Source organism: Enhydra lutris, unplaced genomic scaffold (assembly GCF_002288905.1).
Source record: "Enhydra lutris kenyoni isolate GAN:26980312 unplaced genomic scaffold, ASM228890v2 scaffoldscaffold1, whole genome shotgun sequence".
Lineage (NCBI taxonomy): Eukaryota > Metazoa > Chordata > Mammalia > Carnivora > Mustelidae > Enhydra > Enhydra lutris.
The window spans coordinates 8,434,321-8,461,072 of record NW_019154085.1 but is presented as its reverse complement, the minus strand read 5'-3'; the positions used below and the strand labels follow the sequence as shown (position 1 = coordinate 8,461,072).

Genomic DNA, 26,752 nt, shown 5'->3' with positions numbered 1-26,752 from the left:
TGTTTTACTATTATCTTATCAATACTTTAAAGGCCAGCTCTTTTTCATTCTAACATAACCGAATAATAGGTATTACAAAACAATATTTATATGTATATTTGGATATCACATTTTAGATTTTGGGAGGGAAGGGGGTCCCAGGATAAGTCTAGATTCTCACAAGCGATACTCATAATAAAGGTGTATATTTTAAAGTTACAAATTGTTATTCATTATATAGAATTGTAACTATAACATTAATTCAGAATTTGTTAAATTGTCTTTTCTATCCAGTATTTAACAAGGCATTAATTCTTGTTTGGTATTTACCCTGAATGCTTATATGGTCTCTGCATTAGAACTGACATATTACTTGGATAGTGAATGCCATCTGCTCTATATAAATGCAGAGGAAACTCTGAGGCCTTAAAAAAAATTGAGCAATAATGGCTCTTGAACCTATAGCCAATAAACCCTTAATGTGTAAAGAGATATATTTTGCTGTTGCAACTGGGTAAATTTCTGCGTTCAGAGTCTAGCCTTATATATTCATAGCCGTTTTTTTTTATCCAAGGGTATTTGCTAATTATTTGCCTATTAGTAAAGTAGTACCTACTTAGTGTAGATACTTTAAATACCTGGAAAGTGTAAGTTCTGCCATAATCCCCCACTCAAAGATAACTACTGTCAACATTTTATCCTAGTTTTCCAGTCTTTTCTTCTATTTGTTTTTATATTTTTGCCACAAAATTATCATAGTGTATATACTTTTTCTGTCTTCCTTTTTTCACTTAATATTATAGGAGTTAAAAACAGTCTTTGAAAGCATGATTTTTGAGTATATAGTATCCTATTATTTAGGTATATAAATACTTTTTGGACTTTGGGGTTCATTTATTGAACAAGTTTTTTTTTTCTTTATTATAAACCCTATTTCACTGAGCATAAATTTTTCACTATATCTGAGATCCATATTGACTCTTTGGGAACTTGAGAGCAGAAAATACTCAAAAAATTAGTTCTGTTAGAGTTCTTATGAATAGATCACTTTGTAGCTGATATCTTACAGTATGAGATAAAGATCTTAGATTCTAGAATCTAGATGAAGTGAACATCTCAGAATCAAGAGCTTATACTCTGTCTCTATGATTGAACTTGACATGTATTTCTTATATTTCCCAAGGCCTGATTGATGGACAGTGTTGGGAATGTAGCCCAATTTGTATCCATGATATAGGTACATCCCTTGTTTCTGTATATACGTATGTATAATACAAATGCAATCATAAGCAGGCATGGAAAAAAATTGTCAAAACCCAAAGATGACCTGGAAAAAAATAGATTGAGCATAGAAATTGGTGACTATTTTTATTTTTCTGAAAGGAATTTATGACCATTGTAATTGCATGCCATCAGGTCTAAGAAAGTACACAAATAGTTTATCAAAACACAGCAAAAAAGGGCAGAATTTTAAGAGTTGAGTTTAAGCTAACCTGTGGTGAGAGTTTTGTATATGGAAACAGTACAACTTCTTACCAACAGCCAGGATGGTGTAGAGAGTATCTTTGGGTAGAATATTAACAATATTTACTTACTGAAAAATCATGATGTACTCTCATGATTAGCACTGTACCAGTGTCATTCTACATGAGTACATCGTGTTTTAATCTTAATCCATAGAGCTGTGTAAAATAGATTCTATTATAATCCATACTTTAGAGGAAGTAGAATTGAGGCTTTCCTCAGTAGTAATTAGAGAAATGCAAAGTAAATCACAAAGTTTCATTTCCCTTCATCACACTAGAATAGCCAAAGTTAAAAGCCTAAATGGGACAAATGTTGGCAAAGAAATGATAAGCTCTCCCACCTAGTGCTAGTAGGAATATAAACTGAGTGTGGAAAAAAGGGACCAACTTCAGCCGTGTCTGTGTTGTCTTGTTTATTTTTAATTTAAATGAAATATGACAAAGCAATAAGATTGAAAAAGCAAGTGTTTATTAGGATATTTGTATCCTTTCCTGTACATCTGAAATATTTCTTTCTTTTCTTTTCTTTTTTTTTTTTTTAAGTAACTATATTTGTTTCCCACACAGCCATGACAAAGTACTGCAGATCAGGTGACTTAAACAACAGAAATTCATTTTCCCATAATTCTGGAGAGTAGCAATTTGAGATCAATGCTGTTGGCGGGAGTGGTTTCTTCTAAGGCCTTTCTCTATGGCTTGCAGATGTCCTTCTTCTCCCTGTGTCTTCACCTGGTTTTCCTTCCATATGTTTCTGTGGCCTAATGACTTTTTGTAAGGACACCAGTCCTGTTGGATTTGGGCCCACCCTAATGACCTCATTTTTAACTTAATCACTGCTTTGAAGGCCCTAACTCCAAATACAGATACATTTTGAGGTATTGGGGTCTAGGACTTCAACATGTGAATTTTTAGAGGAGGGACATAATTGGTCCATAACAGTAGTGAAGTTAAATAATTTAGTTAAGATCTCATAGCTGGTGTGATGGATAAATGGGATTCAGACCCAGCTGTGATTCGGTCCAAACGTCATTTTTCAGAACGCTACACTGCAACCCTTAGACTGCTAGAAGTGTACACCAAAACTAGTTAGGTCTTCGTTTCTCCAAAGATCAAGAGATTTAGAGGAAAAAATTGTCAAGAATAAAACCAAGAAAATATAGAAACTGAAAACAATAATCTGTTATCACATTGCTTATTAAATTGAATATAGTTGTCATTTGAATTTAGGAAGATAAAGAACAGTACATGTCAAGGAAATAAGTGGAGGAAAATGTGGCAGAGAAAGAACAAAAGCCCTAGGGGGTTATTGAAAGAGGGTGCTAGAAGACCAATATTGGGTCTTTTGTTAGATACCCATAGCAGGAAGTCCTAACTATTATAAAATACATAGTCTACAATTATATGAATTCAATTAACATGAAATGGTAGTTTTGTTGTTAAAACTGAATACATGTAAATATCACAAAGTTGCAGGTAAATATGAGTTCAAGATATAGAATTGTAGAATAAGGCTTTGTATATGGTCATTAGCTTATCCAACAAAGTTATAGAGCTTGGTTCTATCGAAAGAAAAAAAAACTCTAAGACTTATGAAAGCTTGAGTTTAATATTGAGATGTAGGTAGTCTGTTAAATAAGTTCTATTTCTTGTAGTCTTTCAGAAGTCAGTAACATAACTCACAAAATGTGAACTCATCACCAAATTTGGCTATGTAAAATTAAATTTAAAATGAATAATCATTACCTTGCTATGTTAAAATCTTATGTGAAGATATAACTTTAAAGAACGAGAGTTTAAAAATGAAATTGAATGATTGCTTGTATTAAAATTATAACTATTTTTTAAGAATTTGGGAGATCTTGAAAATTTTTATAGTAGTTTTATTCTGAAATGAAATCAGTAAGTTAGTTCAAGTACCATAGAGGTAATAGAATTTATGCGTGTGCTCCCCGCCCCCCTTCCTTCTGGGTAGAATGTGCTATTTAAATTTTTTTTCTTTTTTAATTTATTTGACAGAGAGAGATCACAAATAGGCAGAGAAGCAGGCAGAGAGATGGGGAAGCAGGCTCCCTGCTGAACAGAGAACCCAGTGTGGGACTCGATCCCAGAACCCTGAGATCACTACCTGAGCAGAAGACAGAGGCTTAACCCACTGAGCCACCCAGACACCCTCTTTGTTTTTTTAAAAGATTTTTTAAAAATTTATTTGACAGAGAGATCACAAGTAGACAGAGAAGCAGGCAGAGAGAGAATGTGCTATTTAAATCAATCTATTTTTCTTCCTTTCTTTTTTTGGTTGGACCTTATAGCTATATTTGGAGCTGTAAAATATAATGTACATCCTGTGTGCCTGAGATAACATCTTTTTTTTTTTTTCTTAATTGCATTTAAGTTATATCCTGTGTCTTCCCTTTTCTTAAATAGGTAAAAATAAGTGACTAAAGAAGCATATCTGGGAGTCATCAAACATGTCGCGGAGAAGGTTTGATTGCCGAAGTATTTCAGGCTTGCTAACTACAACTCCTCAAACTCCAATGAAAATGGAAAACTTTAATAATTTTTATACACTTACATCTAAAGAGCTGGGACGGTAAGGAAATTTTATAATGTGTTTTCTGTTTAAATTAAATTTTGGATTTCTTGGTCTATAGTTCTATAAAATTCACTTGATCGTTTTAAAAAATGATTAAAAAGAAAATCATCATCTCTGCTGTTATTATAAAGGTCTAGTCTTAACTGATTTGGAAATCAACTCTATAGAGAGTTAGTGAGCTTATATGATATGTCCCACCAGATTCAGAGCCCTGAGAGGAGGTTGGGGTTCTCACTGGAGGCTGTGCATGGAAACAGAGAGCTTAGAATAGTAGACTGTCAAGTCCAAATTGGGGCGCTGCCGTTTCCAAACTTTGTGACTTCAATTTAATTTCTGTACCTCTTAGTACTATAATTTCCTCATATGAGAAGTGGGAATGAAGATAATTGTATCTACCTTCCATGGTTGTTATGAGGATTAAATTAGTTAATCTAATTGTGAAGTATTTAGTAGAATGCTATCAATTTTTGTTAAAATTTTTTTTAAATTCCTAGGATATTGTACTGGGCTAAAAACATAAATGAGAGTGTCCTCCTCTTTTTTCCTAAATTAAACAAAAAGAATTAACTCATATTTGATAATATAATTCTGTATGATGAAGAATGCATGTTCTGGTAGGTAAAACACTGTACTTAACACTAATACTGATCTGTTTTGGCCTAACTAGAGTTTTAAGACCAAGGGGTGACCTGAGATTATGAGACCATTGCCATTTAAATATATACACACGTTGTAAAAATATACTAAGTTATTTGTTAAATGTTTAGCATCTTTGAACTTTAAAGACATTTAACAAAGAGTTGAAAGATGGTGATCTGTTTCAGTCTTCAGTTTGATTTTAGTTCTGGAGACAGATGTTTGCTTAAATTAATATGGTTTACTAAGTCCATGTTTGTATTGATAGATGTATAGGAAGATAGTATGATTGATTTTTATATTTGAAAGTCTCAGTGTGGAAATAAAAGCTGACTGAAGGGACGCCTGGGTGGCTCAGTTGGTTATACGACTGCCTTCGGCTCAGGTCATGATCCCGGAGTTCCCGGATCGAGTCCCGCATAGGGCTCCCAGCTCCACGGGGAGTCTGCTTCTCCCTCTGACCTTCTCCTCGCTCATGCTCTCTCTCATTGTCTCTTTCTCAAATAAATAAAATCTTTAAAAAAATAAAAAATAAAAAAAATAATAAAATAAAAGCTGACTGAACCGTGAAAAGTAATTCTTGGTGATCTTTTACGTGACCGGTAACGACATGTCCTAGACTTGTCAGATGTTGGGTGCAGTCTTTTGTTTGCAAATAAGGTTGATAATACGGACTTCATTAAACTAAGAACTAAATGTGAAAGCATTTTTCATAATTCCTAGCGTATTTATTTATTTAATTTTATGTGCAAAATATTTGGTGCTTTAATGGTGTATTGAAAGATACAGTTTTCAAACTTTCCAGAATGTTTCTAAGAAATTATTTAATTCTAAATCTGTAATTTTCTCTGTATTTTATTTTATTTTTTTAAAGATTTTATTTATTTGACAGACAGAAATCCCAAGCAGGCAGAGAGGCAGGCAGAGAGAGGAGGAGGGGGAAGCAGGGTCCCTGCTGAGCAGAGAGCCTGATGCGGGGCTTGATCACAGGACCCTGAGATCATGACCTGAGCTGAAGGCAGAGGCTTAACCCACTGAGCCACCCACGTGCCCCTATTTCTCTGCATTTTAACAGGAGGAATCAGTTTCTTTTAGTTGCTCATGTGTTACATGGAATAGTTATAGAATCTTTGCATTGGAAGGATTTGGGTGGTCAGTGGTCTTCTACTATAATTCTTTGTGCAGCAGTCTTTCCTACGATTTTCCTGACAAGCAGTTAATCCAGCTTCAGTTTGAATGCTACAGTGATGGGGAATTCATTACCTCATAATGTGTCTGTTCCATTTTGTGGGTACCTTGGAGCCACAGAAGGTTCTGTTTTCTGCTCTGCTAACATCTACCCAATAGACGTAGTTCTTCTTTTGTACCTGCATGTAATGTCCATGTGAAAATCCTTCAGAGATTTGAATATGGTTAAACACTGCCAGTTTCCTTAAATGTTCATCTTATGACCTAATTTCCAGACAGCCTTCTTTGTTCTAGTTACCTTCCTCTGGACCACTTCATATTTTTCTTTGTCAGTCTTAAGAAGGCCTAGAGTGGACACTATTGTCAATATCTTAACATCTAGATTACTGTAAAGCTTTATTGAGGTAGCTTAAGATTCTCTTAGGAGTTTTCTTTCCTTTTTTAAAAAAAAAAGGTATGTGAAATATATACCATATATATTATGTTAATAAAAAACAGATTAAACTGGAAGTCAGTTGACCTGTCTTTACTCTGGATCTAAAGTTGTGTGATATACTTAGTTGTGTGATTTCCTTTTCATTAAGAGGAGAGGGTAGACTAGATGTCTCCAAGTTTCCTTCTATTGCAAAAATGTTGGGAAACTGTTTTGAACAGGTAACTGACTATGAAAGTCTTGAACAGTACACACATTAAAGGGTATTCTTTTTTATATTTCTAAATTACTATTTTGATGGGTATATGTACATTTATTAAACTAACTTTGCAAAATAGGGATATCATGTGGCTTGAAAGTCTACAAAATATGTTTTCTACTTTGGGAGTTTTGGAAAACTTAAAATTTGAGGAGGACAACATTAATAATTTTAAATGATTTTATAAATGAGGTACTATCATAACAAGCATAAACTTGAATCAGGTATATTTTTTAACATTTTAAGGCAAAAACTCATGATAGAATCTTATTAAAACAAATTCAGTTTGCTAATATTCAGTTTGCTAATATCTTTAGGAAAGAGACCTAACATTATTCTTTTAATTGGTATGGGCTAATGAGTCATGTGGTAAATTCAAATATTTCTAATTAGTAAAACTTAATCAATTAGAAATCATGATCTTTCATGACCAATAACTTCCTTTAAGTTCTTCTAATATTGTTACCAGTCTTAATATACAATACTAATATAAAATGAAAATTAGGTTTATAATATTGTTTTTCCTGAGGCTTTATAAAGTATGTAAACATAATTCAAGCATGTAGTGAACTACAAAGTTCTTCAAATCAAGTTGATCTTTCTAAATCCCCTGTTTTTTTAATTAATTTCAAGATAGTTTTAGCACACTAAAAGAAAATATGTAAAAGTTTATAGTTTATTTTAGACTGTTCTCAAAAAACTTAACATTGTTCCTGTTTTTTAACATATTGGGCAAGTTTTTTTCCACTGCTCCCCCAACCAAGGCAAGGTTCTTTAAGACTTCTTGTGGTTAGAAGGGTGAGGCAGATGCAGAAATAGACGTCAGCTTCCTTTTTGGTTTACCCTGCCCCCCTCCTTTCACATTTTATTGTCTATTCTAGAATGCAGAAGGGTAACTACTAGACTTTTTCACTGCTGGGAAATCTAGTCAGCTTTGCCTTTTAAGGGTATGAATTAAGTATTATTGTTAAGGGTTTTTAATTTTCTTAAATATTTCTGTTAAATTTGATATAGGAACATAATGTATGTAAAAGATTGTTTTTATACTTCTAAACCACAATTAACATTTTATAATGGGAAACAAATACTTTTTTCTTCCTAAGTCATCTGATAATTATGGTAATTAACAGTGTATTAATGAATATATATGTAAAATGTTATTGGAATCTTAAAAAAGCTTTAAAAAATATAAAAGCTTTAAGCACAGGACACAAAATATCACGGTATATGGTCTTGTAGTAGGTGCATCATAACTCCTGCATTCATTCAACAGGTGTTTCAGTTCCTGTTATGTGTTAGCAAAGCGTAGATTTTATACTAACTGTGGTAATTGGGACACACAGAGTCTCTACCCTCATGGGGCTTTTACTTAGTCATAAATACTGACAGATAAATAATTACCAATATCATTTGGTCACCTTTGTACTGGATTAATGAGTTGTGTACCTGTTTAAGAAAGCCTCATAAGAATACATGAATGAATTTAGATAAACAGTGTTACTAGTTAATTTTGCTCATTGTTCTTGAGAAAATTCTGGCTTGCAAATAGAAAATTACAGCAGAGTTTAATTGTCACAATTGGTAGTATAAGCTGGTTGTTTTTTTTTTTTTTCTCAGATGGACAGTTTTCTTGGCTAGCTAGTTTCTGTTTACTAAGTTTTACAAGGTGAATTTCTTCATAAAACCCAAAATTTCCTTTCTGTTTTAGACACGTTTTCACTTCTAAATCTAAGTGAGAATTGGCAGAAGTGAGTTGTACTTCTTAAAAAAAACTATCTTAAACGGAGGAATTGTTTTGCAGTGGTTAGAAGAGAAAGCTAGGAATTCACATTCCATAGTTTAATTCTTGGCACTCCAATTCCATATATGACCTTTCAGGAGCCATTTAATCTTAGTCTGATTCAATTTATCCAGTATAAAATCTATAAACATGGGTGGTTTGAATACAAAGTAGAGACTGATGACCTTTTTGTGTACTCATTGAAATACATTGATCTGCATTGCTTTTGCCATACAGTGAAAAAATACCTTATGGTTTAAATTAGACATTCCAAATCTTAAAGGAAAGTTCTTTCTAAGAATCCAGTTTGTGCATGCAAATTTATTGAGCTGATGTAGTTTTGGTCAATGTAGAACAGTCAAATTATAGCTTGGTCACTTTTTTTTTTTTTTTTTTTTGGTGTTAGTAGCTATACTTTTTCAGCTTGGTTTCCAGTGCTTTTCACTGGCACCAATATAGAAGAAATTTGGAAAATAAAGAGTAGGTATCTTTGTCATCCTGACCCTTGAGAATAGCAAGTAAAATGCAGTCAAGCAATTTATTTTGTCCCCCATCCCCACCCCAAACACCAAGTTTTCCTTGCCAGGCACCTGATATGCTGTGTTAGAAGTAGAATTGGGGAAAGAAGGGTTGTGGAACAAAAGTTCCTCTCTGAATACCCTTTATTTATACCTCATTTGTTAGTATCTACAAAGCAATTTGAGCCTTAGGAAACAGGTTCTTAGTTGTGGGATCCCTTGGACTCAGGTTTTGAAGATTTGTAGATGGGCTTTGAAATCTAAAAACCCTCTGGAATTGTATGTACATTTTCTATTTAAGGGCGTGTGTACTTTTTTTGGGTAGGCAGTCAGTAGGCTTTATTAGTTTCTTCAAATAGTCTTACTCAAAATAACTTAAGGTCTTTGGGGAAACTAGGTTTTGGGGATCTATCGGCTTAGAACACACATTTGCCGGTATCTCTTTAAATTCTTGCGGAGATGCTAAGCACGTCTTTTGGAAAGAGTGGAACACATACTTATTCTTAAAGTGATAAACATGACTTTAATGGGTAGCTATTGAGAACTATTAAATTTTCTTAGTTGATTGTGAAGTATTTCTGGATACATATACCTTTGATATCTGTCACAGGCTTCATAGACCACTGGGCAATATTAAGATATTTACTGGTAAAAACAACTGCTAAATTAATGATAGAAAACTTCAAAGATTGTTAAAAGTGGTGTTGAAAGCCAAAGTAATTACACTAAGAAAATTAAATGTCAAATACTCATTTTAATTTTTTGTTTTTGAAGGAAGCTATTTTGATTAGAGAATTAGTGTGGTACTCTATTAAGGGTACAGTTTTTGGAAGTAGACCAAGATACATATACTCTCTGGGGTCTATAAAATGGAATATCACTTACTATATAGGATTGTTATGATATTTAAACACAAAAATTTATATCAAGAATATGGCATGGTGTTGGTATGCAGAGATCTCCCCCTACAATGATAATGTATTGAATTAATAGTGATGAACAAATACAATTCTGTCTTATCCTGTTATTACATTTGCCGTTTTCATTTTTATGTGATAGTACTATAAATTTTATAAAAGTACATGTAGTATTTGATTCGGTTAAGAAAAAATAGATAAATTTCTAATGGCATAGTTGTTTGGAAGGATTAACTCAAGTTGAAGTTTTAACTGTGTCTGTATTATACTAATATTGTTCTTTATGCAAACATTAAAATCGATTATTTCCATTTTCCCCAGAGGAAAATTTGCTGTGGTTAGGCAGTGTATATCAAAATCTACTGGCCAAGAATATGCTGCAAAATTTCTAAAAAAAAGAAGAAGAGGACAGGATTGTCGAGCAGAGATTCTACATGAAATTGCCATACTTGAATTGGCGAAGTCTTGTCCTCATGTAATTAATCTTCATGAAGTCTATGAAAATGCCAGTGAAATTATTTTGGTACTGGAATAGTAAGTATACACTTTAATAAATTTAAATAAATTTATTATACTTATTTTAAATGGTGGATAAGGTGACTTGAAATGTCAAGAACAGGAGTGATAAAAGTGTGACAAGAACTTGTAAAGATCTCTGTTGATAAAATACTAGAAGGACATACTGTATATTCAAATATTCTCATAAAACACAAAAACTAAACAGCAGAGACACATGGGGCGCCTGGGTGGCTCAGTTGGTTAAGTGTCTGCCTTCAGCTCAGGTCATGATCCCAGGGTCTTGGGATCAAGCCCTGTGTCAGGCTCCCTGCTCAGCAGGGGAGTCTGCTTCTCCCTCTCCCTCTGCCCTGCTTGTGCTCTGTCTCTCTCACAAATAAATAAATAAAATCTTTAAAAAAACAAGCAAACAAAAAACAGCTCACACACAAAAACACTGAATGACAACACAACATTTGGGGGATGTTGTACTAAGTAAATTTTCATTGCTTTATAACATAGAAAGTTGATGAGTTTTTGTGCGAAACTATCTGATGGATAAATAGAATTGAAATCATTTACATATTTTGTCCATCTACTTGAAAAACACATCCAAGGTGGCTTGTTTTAACAAAGCAGCTGCTTGTCTACTACTTACTGCTTCTAGTTTCTGCTAACTTCTGCAGTTTGCTTCTTGTGTTATCTGTTCTTTCCCTCCTGTTTGCTCCTCCTGATTTTCCATTTTCCATAGCTCTACCTACATCCCCCTTGTATGGGAAAAATGGCAATCCTACAAAAGACTTTGGTCAGCTTGCAAACTGAAAAAGAAGAGACAGTCTGGTTGGCTGGCAATCATAATATTTGTTTGATTTTTTTTTTATTTAAATAAACAACCCTTAGGATACTTTTCCTAGTTATAAAAGTAATATCTATGTATTGTGTTAAATTTAGAGGATATAGAAGATAGAAATCATATGTAAATTGTGGTTACTCTTACGGCATATTCTTGTAGTTGAAAATTATTCTTATTTTTTAAAATAAAATTGTGAGTTTGGGAGTACTCTATTGTAACTCTTTTTTTTTCACTTAAGAATATATTATGTGCATTTTTATAGGTATGATATAATATTTCTAAAAATGAATTTTAATTTAGGAAGGACTTTTTAAATTGCCTTTAAAAATCTGGGTAAGAAGCCCCAGATTCAGAAAGGCTAGATGTTTGCTAGGCTTGGAATTAAAATTTGTTGACTCATTATAATAATAATTAATATTTACTGAGTATTTACCATGTGTCAGACACTGTGATAAATATTTATATATCTGCTTTGATCTCTAAAGCATCTGTTGTGTCCAGTAATTTATATGGCTTATCTAATTTAATTCTTATAGCAATCCAGTGAGGCAGAAGCTATCACTATTCATCATGTATCATTGTATTACAGTAAAGGAAACAGAGGCAACATTTTGTCCTAATTTATGCAGCTAGTTAGCAGCAGAGCCAGAGTGGAATCCAGGCAGTCTTGAATTTCAGGAGGTACCCCTGTAAGCAGCCTACTCTCTTACCTCATACATCCCAGACACCAGAGAGAGCTTTACATTCTTTTTCTTAGCTTTTCTTATATTTTTTTGAATTTTTGAATAAGTGGAGAGTTCTGGCTAGTTGAATTAAATTTAGTGAATGTGTGCTACATGGACTGAATTTTGTATTGGCAGAAAGGAGAAGACCACATGTATGAGCAGCTCAAATCAGTCACTGGGTTCTTGAAAACCATCCTTCCTCCATGTTCTAATCCTTCAGTCATTCGACTCCATCTCACTTTTATACCCTGGATTTTCATATCTTAATAGGGGATATAAATCCATATTTTGTACAGTTTTCTTATATTTCAAATTATTTGATCTGTTTCTTATCAAATAATTCTTGTTGAGCAAAGAACTCATTCTAAGAACCTAAGCATCATCCCTTCATTTTATTTGCTTATGATTACATTAGTAATATTGTCTGAAGTGTCTTTGCAGGAATAGCTGAACTTCTTTGTACTTGTTTCTTCATCAGTAAAATGGGAGTAATAACTAACTACCCCACATGGTTGTCATGAGAATCAAGAGATGATATTTATCTCTCTATAAACGAATAAAATGAAGAGCCTGAGCTGAGTTCAGAGTGTTAGCTATTATTTTTATTGCATCATTAAAACCGACTATAATATTATTGAATTATAAAGCAATTCAATTTTATTATTTATACAAGTATTGGTACTCAAAATTTAAAATATTCTTGTCGTTTACTTTCTTCCTTAAAGATCTCTCCCACCGTCCTTTCCCCCAATTTCTTAAGTGCATGTATCTATACAGAGAGACTAAAGTTTAGATAGCTTTGTCTTTTACATAACGGTTATACAGTATTTAAAAGTCATTTTTAGGTCAGTGATTTTTCAAGTTTCTATTATTTGAATTTTGTTTCAGTGCTGCAGGTGGAGAAATCTTCAACTTGTGTTTACCTGAGCTGGCTGAAATGGTTTCTGAGAATGACATTATCAGACTCATTAAACAAATACTTGAAGGAGTTTGTTATCTACATCAGAATAACATTGTACACCTTGACTTAAAGGTAATGTAACATATGATCCTGAGTAACACAACGTCTTTGCTCCTTCTGCTCTCGGGACGCCTCACTGCAAGCTGGGGCGCTGGGGACAACGGCCGGTCGCGGCCAGGTCGCGCCGCTCTGTACTGCGGTGCTACTCCTCGTGTACCCGTGGGCGGCACGGACTGAGATCTGTATTGGCAGAGAGGAGGAGACCTTACGTGTGAGCAGCACAAAGTAATCACTGTCTTCTTAAAAACCACCATCCCTCCATGTTCCAATCCTTCAGTCATTCTGCTCCATCTCCCTCTTCCACCCGGGTTTTCTCATCCTGTAAAACGGGCCGCCTCTAAATACTCTAGTCGGATTTCCATCCCTGAAGATAACCTTCTGCTAGTCCTTGTTTCTTTGCTCCCTAATGTCCTTTATCTTTACCTTGAGACTTTTAGTCTTTTGGCTCTTTTTTTTTTTTTTTTTTTTGCCCCAAGACCATTCAGGCCACTTACTCCTCAAGCCCTGAAATACCCCTTAAACTTACTGTTATATTATTATCCTTTCTCCATGTCCTTCCTCCTCAGCCATCCAGAATTTCAGTCAATCTGTGTCTCATTTTTTGAACATTGGACTCTTCTCTTTCTGTACACTTTCCCTATTGCATGATCCATTGTCCTTTACTATCACTTCACAGTAATGATGATTTCCAGTTCTTACCTGTAGTCAAGACTTCTCTCGTAAACTGCAGATAGATGCCTTTGGGATATCTCGTAGAAACTTTAAAATGTACATATGTCAAATAAGACTTTTTATCTTACCCCGTTTTCAAAAGAAAAAGAAAATCTGTTCATCTGTGTTGCCCCCCCCCGCCCCCGCCCATTGAGGAAAGGTAGTATTTACCTTAGACCTTATAGGACAAACAGGAGCATGTTTTTTTCTAAGGAGAGTTTTTTCTAAGGAGGGTTTTTTCCTAGGAGAGACCAGTCACATGTATTACATAATACCACACAGCACTTGTAGTCAGGGATGGCAAATAAACTTGGCTTTATATATCCTAAAGCCTGTGGTTGACAACAGTAGACCTAATTACCCTTGCCTCATCTCTTTTAATGTGTCTGTGACCTAATAATAAACAAGCATGGGGTTTCCCAAAGTCAGACTTCTGAGTCTTCTCACAGACTTGGGAGCAGCACCTCAGCAGTTGTATGGTTTATGACAGTGGCAGGGAATTTTGCAATAGACCGCAGTCCGTTGCTTTATAAAGCAAAGTCACATAGTTCTGAGAACTGTATAGCTGAAGCCTTCCATCCTTCCATATCTCTTATTGTCTGAGCTAAAAACCTGGCAACAGTCAGACCCAGAACCATCATACTATACTAGACCATTTTCTGTTCCCAGAAATGTATAGGTTTCTTATTCCTTCACCTTCTTTCATGCTATTTCCTAGAGCGCCTTTCTAACTGACATGCTCCTGTTTATCCTGTAAGGTCTAACTTAACTATCATCTCTACAGGAAAAGCTTCTTAGACTTTATAACAGGCAGAATTAAGAAGTCTTGTCTTTATTACTGAGTGTATCTCATAGTCAATTAATCAATCCAAATATTCATCTAACTTCTTTTTTGTCCAAACTAATAATCCTCTGAGTGTATTTTTAGCTTTATTTATCATTTGAGTATAAAGCTTTTCCTAAATAAGTAGTTCAGTAAATATTTGGTGAATGACTCAATGAAATATGTAATAACTAAACACTTAATTTACCTTTGATCTAAGACTAGTATTCTTTTATTGTTGTATATTACTTACCATTTTTTATTGTGCTTTATTTAGCCACAGAATATATTATTGAGCAGCATATACCCTCTTGGAGATATAAAAATTGTAGATTTTGGAATGTCTCGAAAAATAGGGAATGCTTGTGAACTTCGGGAAATCATGGGAACACCAGAATACTTAGGTAAGAATTTCTTTTTATTTTCTACACCATTTTGAAATTTATCAACTAAATGAGACCTCTATGAAACTATATTTTAGAGCATGTAATTCCAGGATATATTTAGTTCAGGTATTTTAATGCATTGAAATTGGGTTATGACATATTCAAATGAACTTTAGCGTATAGAGGATTATTTAGACATTCACAACGATTCATAGGACGTTGGACATACCAATTCAAAGGTTAACGTTTGTGTGTAAAGGCTTAGTACATAAAGAAGAATGGATGAAGGGGAAATTAGGGAACAGGAGAAAAAAAAGAGGGGGAAACAGTCAGATGGTCCTTTATTTTATTTGAAGCCTGGCTGTTGGATGCTTGTCATTTCTACTTCTGTCCTGGTCCCAACTCTGAAGCTGTTTACAATATACATTATCTTCAGTTTTGCAAGAATTGTTAACAGGACTGCTTACTATGTGTTGCTGCTGTGGTAAAAATGTAAGGTTTTGCCTAGGATTGTAAAAGGAGGATTTTTGAAGAAAAAGATGCCCAAGAGAGCCTAATATTAGATAATCTAAGGATATTGTACTGTATCAATGAATTAGATCATGCAGATGAAAAAATTAAGTTCTGTAAAGCAGCACATAAAGTATTTTAAAGTATTTATAGTAATAATATTCTTAGGCTTTTTTGTTGTTGCTCTTATGATATTGATATCCCCATGTGAGCATTGAAAAGATTAAACAGAACAGGTGCTTCTCAACAAGGCAACTGACTTTCCTGAAATGAAAAACCAAGCAAATTACTAACTTTTGAACGCTAATAGGGGCTATAGTGTCCTAGAATAAATGATTGTAATTATAGATAACACAGCTCACAGAAGTATGTGTCAGGTTGTAGATTGTGTGACAGACGGAGACTGACAAATATATATGACTCAAAGTCTTTTTTAATAAAAATGTTAGGGTTTAGGAAACGATTTCTCTTTGGAGAAATTATGAAACCATACTGTGAAACAAGAAAGTTATTATTCAAGCACAAATTCTAGTTTGGACTCGACTATTTTGGAATTTGTGATAATGTTTACAAAATAGAGAAAATTTATTTTGCACTTAAAAAGCTGGCAGGGAAGGAAAAGATGGGAAATTATTTGCATAGGAATTTAGGTTTTTGATAGTTTAAGAGGAATATTTGATCTACTTGAAAATTTAAAGCACTTATAGGAAGCATAATTTGCTCATTATGTTATTATAGATACATATGATTTTCTTTATCCTGAAAAGAAAAACTTAAATTAGTATGATAAAATAACATTAACTCTTAACATAGAGTAACAAAACTAAAATTTTTAAAACAATTCTAGTGTCTAAAATTTTACTTCTTCCTAATTGTTTTTCCTAAGATTGATCTTAATGATTAAAAAAAAAAACCTACATAGCTAGCTACTGGTTACTCCAAAACTGTTATTTGTACCATTTGGCTATATAATTTTCTCAACGTTAGATATGTTTAAATGTCTAATCACAGGATAATTAATCGTATGCTAAATTTCTATTAATTTGATATTACTAGTTCTTTAAAATTAAAACCAGTTTTAATTTATTATAAAATGGTTTTCAGGTTTTTAAATTTGAATTTTATTTTTGCTTCAGCTCCAGAAATCCTGAACTATGATCCTATTACTACAGCAACAGATATGTGGTAAGGTTTTGCTAGTTACCTAAATGTTTTTGTTATATATTAGGTACTATATATTTTAGGGTTCTTTGATTCCAAATGTAAATAATAAGGTTTTCTGTAAAAGGTTGTTTTCAAGTATCATTAGTATGCCACAAGAAAACATTTACCTGTCCATTCTTTTTAAATAATACTTTGGCTATGAGCCAAAGGCACAGAAATAAATAGGAAAAATCCCTTTCCTGAAGGAGTAAAAAAAACCAAAATAGTTGCAGTACTGTGCAGCATGTTCCATAATAAGGTAATGAGCATAAAGGAAACAACAGACAAGCACCAGATGGAAAATATCTGATCTAGGTCTAGAAGAACTAGGAAGGTATTTGCTACGCAGAAAACTGAGGTTGGGTTCGTGCAAAAGTTTAGTTTTATGAGATGATATCTCTAGGGTATTGTGAATTTTCGTGGCAAGTGAAATGATATTTTGAATATCAGATATCATAGGGAGTAAAACTGGAATTCCTATTGGAACTTTAGGGGGGACCACAGTGGGGGCCGACTCCCCAGGCCAAGTGGAAGAGTTTAGACTTGTTCCCTGTGTTCCATGTAACTGTAATCAGCTCGCCAAGGAAAAACCGTCCTTGGCTGAGTAAGTGGGAAACACGTACTGCATGTATTCTTGTTCCGGCTCCTGAGCACCAGACTTGTCGTTAATATATTGAAGGCCCTGAAAAGTTTTGCAATGAAAAAAAAATCTGCTTGCCCAACTTTGTGCTTTGCCGAACTTGCTGACTCTATTTGCACAGAACTCCTGCTTATGTCTCACAGATCACTACTGTGTCATTGATACCTTTTAGGAAATGCTGCCTTCAGCACTGTTGTGTTTTCAGTAACAGGTGTCCGGATGAAGGGCGGGCTATAGATACCGTGATACATATTTAATACATTATATTTATAATTATGTAACACAACATGCATTCCCCTCATGTTCTTTTTCTGTGAGACAGACTTTGAGATACCAGTTATTTTAGTTTTATTAATATAGAAAGTTTGAAAAGCAATTGAAGTCTATAGATGAACTGTAGAAGTTTTGAAGAATATGTTAAGTATCAATTTTATTTTATGTAAATGTTTTCAGATTAACATGCATTTTAAGTTCCCCTCTTGTCCCTTATTTCCTCTTCAGGAATATTGGCATAATAGCATATATGTTGTTAACCCATACATCTCCATTTGTGGGGGAAGATAATCAAGAAACGTACCTCAATATTTCTCAAGTTAATGTAGATTATTCAGAAGAAACTTTTTCATCAGTTTCACAGCTGGCCACAGACTTCATCCAGAGGCTTTTAGTAAAAAATCCAGAGTGAGTTATAACATTAATTTGTTTAAGTACTGTTGCAAAATGAATATATGTCTAATAACAATGAGTTATTAGAAGTATTCTGTCAAGTTTCAGATAAAATGGGAAGAAAGGTGGTATAAGAGATCATTAGAACAAATCAGTAACTTCAAACATAAAAAATATATAAAACATGTAACTGGAAATTCTGGAGTAAAGAGAAGATTTGTTTTATTTCTCTCTCAACCTGCTACTAAACCCTGAAATTCCCTAAAATAATTAGAAGTAGGTTTACAATACACATGGCTGGCTATGACAGACTTTGTTGTGAATAATTTGTAGACAAGTAATTATAGTTATTTGGTAAGTATCAGTTACTGATTGTCAAATCTTTAAAGGTCAGAGATGCTTTTTGACCACCTGCAAAAAAAGGGACTTGAAACTATGACTTAGGACTCTTAACTCCTTCATTGGCAACCTCAGAGCAGGAAAAGAAAAAACTGACCTCCCTTTTCTTTACTCAGATCTGCCCCATTTACTTTATTTTTTTAATTTTTTAAATCTTTTAATTGTGTTATGTTAGTTACCATAAAATCCATCATTCCTTTTTGATGCAGTGTTCCAAGATTAATTATTTATGTATAACACCCAGTGCTCCCTGGCCTGGCTAAACTTAATACAGAAGCTGGGATATAGTGCCTTGGGCTCCAATCCTGGTTTTGTTACTTGTCAGGTCTTTTATCTCTAACAATTACTTAATTGCCTGGAGGACTCAGTTTCTTTCTGTTTAAGAAAAAAACTCAGGTTTGTTAATTATTTTATTGGCATAATGCAAGTCCAAACAAATTCTCACTGGCCATTTTTTGGACACAAATGCTTATTTAGTAATTGTAGGAAAAATATTGTTTGCTTCTGATTATATGCAGTTTTAAGCAGTTTTCATTTTCATTTTTACTTAGTTTCTAAAATTTCTAAAATGAACACATTCATTTTCTTATAATAAAAAAGGAACATAATTTCTAAAATGAGTACATTAATTTTTTTGTAACCAGAAAACAATGAAATTAAAATGATCATAAAAAATTAAGTTAAGGGAAGCCTGGGTGGCTCAGTCAGTTAAGCATCTGCCTTTGGCTCGGGTCATGATCCAGGATCAAGTCTCACATCTGGTGGGAGCCTGCTGCTCCCCCTGCTTGTGTGCTCTCTCTCTGACAAAATCTTTAAAAAAATGAAGGTAAAGCCTCAGGAAGCATATGTTCTAATGGAAATGGTGGTTGTGTTGAGGTTGGAGTTCTAGGTATTTTCCTAACTTTTGACATACTGTGTTATTTAACCATATTATTTTCAAGAGAGAAAACAAAATGTAAAAATTCAAAATATTCGGTAAACATCATTCAAGAGCAGCCTTTATTTTCAAGACTTAACTGTATTGCTTTTAAGAGCACAATAATAGGGGCGCCTGGGTGGCTCAGTGGGTTAAAGCCTCTGCCTTCGGCTCAGGTCATGATCTCAGGGTCCTGGGATCGAGCCCTGCATTGGGTTTTCTGCTCAGCAGGGAGCCTGCTTCCTCCTCTCTCTCTCTCTGCCTGCCTCTCTGCCTACTTGTGATCTCTGTCAAATGAATAAATTAAAAAAAAAAGAGCACAATAATAATAGATTATATATTATATATGTTTTCTTTCAGAGTTTTGTTTACTCAAGAGATTTTATAATTTTACTAATTTTTATTTGTGAGGCTAGCATACGTTCTCAAGCTTTTTGATTAGTCTCATCCATAAGCTCCATGATACAATGAATTTTTCAGCCGATGTCAATATTAAAGAAACTCTAGGTACTCCAGTCTTTGTATTGTTATTCCCGTCTGTACTATGAGTCTGTGTTATTTTCATAATAAATTAAAAAATTAAGTCTATAGTATATCAAACTGCAGCAATTTCTAACTTGATATTTTAGTTCTAAATTTTCACTTGATGCTCTCTTTCAAAGGAAAAGACCAACAGCAGAAATCTGCCTGTCTCATTCTTGGCTACAGCAGTGGGACTTTGGAAACTTATTTCACCCTGAAGAAACTTCCAGTTCCTCTCAAAGTCAAGATCATTCATTAAGGTCCTCTGAAGACAAAACTTCTAAATCCTCTTGTAATGGAACCTGTAGTGATCGAGAAGACAAAGAGAATATTCCAGAGGATAGCAGCATGGTTTCCAAAAGATTTCGCTTTGATAACTCATTGCCCAATCCCCATGAACTTGTTTCAGATTTGCTGTGTTAGCACTTTTCTCTTTGAGTTATTTGGACTGAATTTGGAATTTGAAATCTACTGCAATGTGAGATTGTAGTTTGTAGCTACATTTATGGCATGTTTATATTGTAAGTGCACTTTTGCATAGAGGAGTTTAGGGAAGTGTTTTGATGCTAAATTACTAGTAACCAGCATAATTTCATTTCCTGTTCTGAGATACTAACTTTGCAGAGAAGAAATATTTAAATATATGACAAAAAATAGAGTTGTGCATGTGAGTCTACATGTTAATGAAATAATTCAAGTTCAAATGGGTTTATCAAAATGTTTTACAGATAAGGAAAACAGTGATTTGGGTTATATTATGGTTGAAATAAACTGAGCAAAATGAAGGCATTTGAATTTAATAGGTTCTCTAAGGTATGTCCTATACCATGCCTCTATTGACAAAATTTTGTTAGGATAATAGTGTCAAGTTTAAGAAAAATATGTACTATTTTTAGATGCTCAAGGGATTTTTACATTTGAAAATATTTTAATCACAAATATTTTGAAACTGCCTACGATTTCCAGGATATATAGTCTGCTATATGAGACATGTCCTTTTAACCAGAGCAAAGAGGGAGTGAGAAACCTGATTAGGAATACTCTGTACAAGTTGAAGCAGAAAAAAGAGCAGCGTGGCATTATTTCTTTTTTTTAACTCAAATGTCTTTTGCCCTCTCTCAACATACTTCAGATTTAATAAGGTCTGAAAGATGGAGAATTAGATGGTATTCAAGTGTAGAGGATTTTCATATTCCAGAATTTCTGGGTAGAAGATACTTAAATAAAACTGACTGTCCTCTATTTTGGGTGATCAAACATGTTTATTAATTGAGTATAGAAAAAATGCTGCCTGATTTTGGCAACTTACAGAATTTTAGATGTTTCTGAGTCTTAGGATATAAGGCAGTTATTCAGAGTTCTGAAAGTATGTGTAAAAAAAAAAAAAAATCGCAGCCCATTAAGACTGTTAACTCAGGGCCAGAGTCCCTGACAGCAAGGTGGATGTGATCATAAAACCTGATGACATCGGAGTGCTTATGTAGAATTCCAGCGAGCGATGAGGCTCGGCAGAAGGCAATCTGCCAGGTGGCCTTTAATGGTCTTCTGCTGGGATCAATATTAGGAAGAGTCTAAGGACAGCAGAGTGGCTGATGACCGCTGTGCTAATAGAGGGAAATTTACTCCTTTTTTGGTTATGTTTGATGACTTTGCACCTGGTTACTATTAAAGATTCTGTTATATTATCATGTTAGGATAATTGTAACCTCATGCCCATGTTACTACATTTAAAGAAATTATATTTTGACCAAAAAGAAATTCTCGAGCTCCCCCTGCCCCTTGAGTTATATATTACTCTAAACCTTTAACTTTCTGAAATTTGGTTAAGATTCCAAATAACTTGAAACTTTTTTAAAAAGCCATTTGGCTAAATGGTGACTTCCTTTTAAATCTTCAGCATTTCTTAAAGGAAAAGTTATTTCTACTTGTGTGTGCATATGTGTATATGTATAGGCTATGTATTTATGTATAGATGGATAAAATATAGTCTTTAGACAACTTTCTCTTAGAGAGTCTTTGCTCTACTATGTTGTGTTCAACTCAGGTGCCAAAGGAGCTCTCTTCTTATGGATATGTAAATATACATTTAAATTCTTTAAGAAATAGTTTGTTGGTTCAATAAACTAGCCATTGCAGAAGCTAAATTGGGCTCTTGTATATCTAAAACTGATGAGTTTTTTCTAAATTTTTGATTGTCCATTTCTTTGCCTTCCATATTAAGCTATTGCATGTAAAGCTTGGTAAGCCATTGGTGAAAGAGGATTTTTATAAAAGATATTTTATTTTTAAATTTCTAGAGGAATTACGGCTTGGCATAAATAAAGAAAAAAAATGTTTGCATTTTAAATTATAAGCTAATTCTTAAAAAAATATTTTATACCAGTTTTCTTTTAGTCTGAAGAATCTTAAAATAGTTCATATGTCGGCCCTTAGTTAACAGAATACACAAAGTTGTAAATTTCCATACCTTTTTTCCTAATAATTTTTATTGTAAAAAAGTAACAAATAGTTGCACAAACAATATAAAAATTCATTTTTTTGTAAAAGTGAATTTAAATATTTTCACTGTTTGAAATGTGAAAATTAAATGAGTATTTAGAGAGAAGTTGTTAACAAATGACTCAGTTCTTCTCCCAAGATTGGAAAAAATGTATCTATCAAAAGTAGATGATATATCTCATTAAAGTAGGAATCTTAGCCCCTCTGAGGTGAGCAGATGTCCTAACACTTAAACACATCTGAAAATTAATGTTAAATTATGATGAATTTATAAAGTTTAATAACTTTGCCTTTTGGATAGACAGGATTAAAAAATATAGATGACAGTTAAACTTGTCATTTTAATTTTTTTCTCCACAAAGTTAATTCTGAGCAGTAAAATTATAGTGGCACTTTAAGAACATAAGCAGTATGTGTTCTGCAGTCTATAATGAAATAAGGCACCTGTGTCAGAATGTATATCAATACATTGCTTCCTTTAAAGAAAGTCTTGTTATGAAAAAAAGTCAGCTGATCAATGATATAATTGATTTCCATTCTGGCACAAGTTCTTTCGTTTGCAATGAGTTGCTAATAGCTCATGGACCATATTTGGAATAGCATTGCTGTAAGCAACATTTATAAATTGATATAACTGTTTACATTGCTTCTGTTTATTTTTGAATTTTCCATTTTTATATCTGTCTTGGAAACTTGTCTTTATTCATTGTTGTATAAACAATTGTATTTTAATTTCAAATTGTATTAAAATCAAGTTATCTGACTTCCCATTTGGAGAAATAGCATCAATTTATAATTTTATAAGAGTTTAGAGAATTTTAAATTCTAATTGGAAATTTCACACAAACTATAACTGCCCCCATCTTTCATTAAATAATCATGTTGCTTAAGAATATTGACTGACATTATTATGACTACCCCAGTTTAAAAAAAAACTTATATCAACTTAATGATCCTTTTGGTTAAAAATTAAAAAGCACTTTTTTGGGTCTATGATTGTCTTTTGCTTTAAAGTATTTCTAAGTTTGTTTTTCTTAAAAGCAAACCTCCCTGCCTGAAGGTACTAGCCTTGACACATGTCATTTTGAACTCCCTCTTCAGTACATACCTGTTTATTAGATCCTGTCAAAAAGCCTCATAAATTTGAAAACAAGTCTATTCTGTGGTAATGCTAGATATTTTCAGTAAATGGCAGTGTACTACATGTTGCATAAGGATGAATAAGGGATTTTTATTTACCCAGAAATGAGTGAACTGCTTCTGTTGGATTTTTAGTTTTTGTTTTTAGTTTAAATAAATTGAGTTTTTAAAAAGATGAATAAGGGATTCTTTAAGAAATTTATAATCTGATTATGGACTAATCAGTTCATATAACATACTGTAGTTATATCCTATAAAGTTCCCATAAACAGTGAATACTCAAACATTGCTAGAGGAAATACAGGGTTAAGTTCCTACAAGTTCCTGTTTATAACATTTTTGCCAACTAATCAATACATAACCTTGTTTTATGTAGCTTCTGTTTAAAGGGATCTTATTTAAAATATATTGTTGATTCATTAACATTGACCTCACACCAACAGCACCGTAACTCATGCCTGAATGAAGCTTATCTAACAACACATCTTTTCTACATAAGGCACATTACAGCCCTGTGCGTAGGAACATAATTACACAGCAATTAAAAATTATGATTTGGGGCTATTTTAAACACAGAAATCACTAACAAAAAGCACAAAAATGCAGAAAATATGACATTAAATAGACCACAAAATGGACATTTGTCTTATAGTATGAGAACCAAAACAAGACTCAGCATCACTTTGCTCAACCTAAGACAGGAAAGTGTCCAGCATCTCATTTTTTTTAACACTGTGTCATGTCTGCAAATGACCATGAAAGCACTATGCATGTTAATTTTGGGGTTGCAAATAAATTTTAGCAAGTAAGTTCACAAGCATGGAATTAATGAATGAAGAGGGTCAACTCCACATGCCAAAATCATCATGTAAAAAGTCTGAAGTGTGATAATGAACATAAGAAGTATGTGCACGACTTAACAGAGTCTGTAGGGAGAAGAAATTGTAATGTGTTGGACCTTCTTAATTGTGAGCACTTTCTTCTCAGGTTCCATATTTTCTTTTTCTGACACAATGGCATTCCCCAGTTTTTCTCTTTAGTCTCAATTTTCCTCCTGGACACTGAGGTCATACATATTATCGTTACTGGATGTAAGAATACTCAAATGTAAAATAGCTCTAAGTAAAATCAGGGTCATATTCTCCCTCTTTGTATCACCTCCTTACCCAAACTTTCTGGCTTCACGTTACCTCCCTTAGTTAATACAGCACTATTTACCCACACATCACAAACGGATTTCCCTAGGTATCATTCTAAAAATTTTGTGTTCTTACTGCAGCTCTTCCAATAGTCATTAATTTCTTTAAGCTTTTCAAAATTTATTTAAGCAATCTCTACACCCAGTGTGGGGCTCAAACTCATGACCCTGAAGTCAAGTTGCTGGCTCTTTTGACTGAACCAGCCAGGCACTCCCTAATAGTCATTAATGTCTATCATTAATATTTTTTTTGTATCTTATAGTTATTTTCTCTTGAAAATAACTCATATACATTCATCTAAATCTAGATTGTTTAGACATCTAGAAGAGGTCTGCAAGCCTTTTCTATAAAGGGTCGATTATTAAATACTGTAGGCTTTGCAGGCCAGTGTTTTTTCACAACTACTCAGTTTTGCTTCTAGAGCATGAAAACAGTCATGAGCAGCATGCAAACAAATGGGTGGGCCAATCAAACCTTATATATAAAAACAGATGATGAACTACATTTAGTTCTTGACCCCAATGTAGAGTATCACATTAATTATCTTAGCTCTATCTAGCATGATTAAAATGGGAGGAGAACCAGAAAGACACAGGGGAGTGAGCCTTGTCTGCATTCACTTTGTCTAGCAAGCAGATGTCCCAAGAGGAAGAGGACAGCGTAGTCATTGGAAATATAATTTTACTAGAATATCGAGTTTGCAACTAGTTGAGAAAATAGAAAGTAGAGGCCACAGGTACATACTGGTCTTCCAAGAAATCAAGGGGAAAAGGAGGAGAACTATAGTTTGAAGAGTTTTTTTTTTTTTAATGTTTTAAAATGAGGAAGACTTGAAAATGTTAATAGGCAAAGGAGAGAAGTCCACATGGAGGCAACAGCTGAAATGCGCACTAGCACAAGATGATTAACGTTAGAAAATGCCAGAGAAAGTGATGAGATCACAATCACAAAGGCAACTGTGGCTAAAATAAAGAAAAACAATGTCTCCCAACATAAAAAATGAAAAAGAAAATGGGTGACTATTAATAGAGATGTGAAGTGAGGGGATGATCTGTTTCTCCTAAGAAGCCTGCAGCTAGTGGTCTACTGAGAGTAAAGGAAGTAGAGGAGGGTATAGTGACGAGAGTAAAATTTGGCACAAGGTGAGGACAGAGGTGGTCAACAATATTGGTCAAATGAGTGGAGTTCATAACCTATCAGGAGAGACAGATATTAAATACCAAAGATCTTAATTTGCAATTAGTTTATTGTGTAGAATGTGGTCAAACAATTCTTACAATACTAATTTGTCATTTCTGCCTATATCTTTTATATCAGGAGACTGTGCTTCTTTGCATCAGGGACATATATAGTAGCACTCAAAAGAAAAAAAAAAAAAACCTGTTCCACTGAGGCTTTCATTTATAAATACTTAAATCTGTTGTGAAAAGAGGGGATAGTCTCAGAAGGCAAAAAAAGAAAGATCTGTAAGTCTTGGAGCAATGCGAAACTTGCCCAATTCCCTGTGCACGTTGAGTATTACGGGACCTTGTAGAGAATGATCCAACAGTAGCAGTGTGGCCTCCAGGGCTAAGGTAGAGCCAAAAAGGTTGTGCGGGGTAAACACTGACTCTGGCATGAGCATCACAGGGAGGGAGAAGATAGCAGTGAGCCTGAGAAGAGGTTCTCACGTGGGTCTCATTAGAGTATATTCTTCTACTTTGGACATCATCTTCATGAACAGAGTGCGCTTACTAGAAAAACAAAGTAGGTTTCATATAACTGGTTCTAACAGTATCCCTTGGTGGAAGCTGGAAGCATGCAACTACAGGGCAAGTCTCTAAAAGTAATTCTACCATCGTTGAAGAAACCGTGGGTTGGCTAACCCACCAGCTGTAGCCCATTTCTTGCTCTGTGGCTACCTCCATTACAGAAGCTATCCGGCTCACCTGGAGCAAGGCACGAGGCGAAGTCTGCTGGGCGGCTTCTGAAATGCTTGGATTTCTGGATGAAAACAAGGAATGCCGACAACCCCAACCTCTAACCATGTTGGATGAGAGCTGTTTCCACCATTTTGTAATTGTGAATGAAAGGACAAGGGAATCCTGGAGATCCTGGCTCTGACGTTACCATTCCACTGAAGCCACTGATGTAACAGCAGCAGTAACTTCCTTCTCAACGTTTCGGTTTGTGGTTTTTATAAATGTCCTATTTGGATAAGCCACTCTCTTTGGGA

At 34.0% G+C, this 26,752-nt stretch overlaps 1 protein-coding gene across 2 annotated transcripts in view; it reads left to right on the top strand.

The window, feature by feature from the left end:
* LOC111151166 (serine/threonine kinase 17b) overlaps positions 1 to 23,091 on the top strand; it is a 29,337-nt gene extending 6,246 nt beyond the window's left edge. The window contains exons 2-8 of one of the 2 annotated variants that reach the window (XM_022509000.1): positions 3,930 to 4,095; positions 10,151 to 10,363; positions 12,791 to 12,935; positions 14,735 to 14,861; positions 16,490 to 16,538; positions 17,698 to 17,877; positions 19,840 to 23,091. In XM_022509000.1, coding sequence (XP_022364708.1) covers positions 3,974 to 4,095; positions 10,151 to 10,363; positions 12,791 to 12,935; positions 14,735 to 14,861; positions 16,490 to 16,538; positions 17,698 to 17,877; positions 19,840 to 20,122 — 1,119 coding nt within the window. In that variant the 5' untranslated portion in view covers positions 3,930 to 3,973 and the 3' untranslated portion in view covers positions 20,123 to 23,091. The remainder of the gene's footprint in view (positions 1 to 3,929; positions 4,096 to 10,150; positions 10,364 to 12,790; positions 12,936 to 14,734; positions 14,862 to 16,489; positions 16,539 to 17,697; positions 17,878 to 19,839) is intronic. The other variant, XM_022509076.1, reaches the window with a different exon arrangement.
* Positions 23,092 to 26,752: the final 3,661 nt, after the last annotated feature.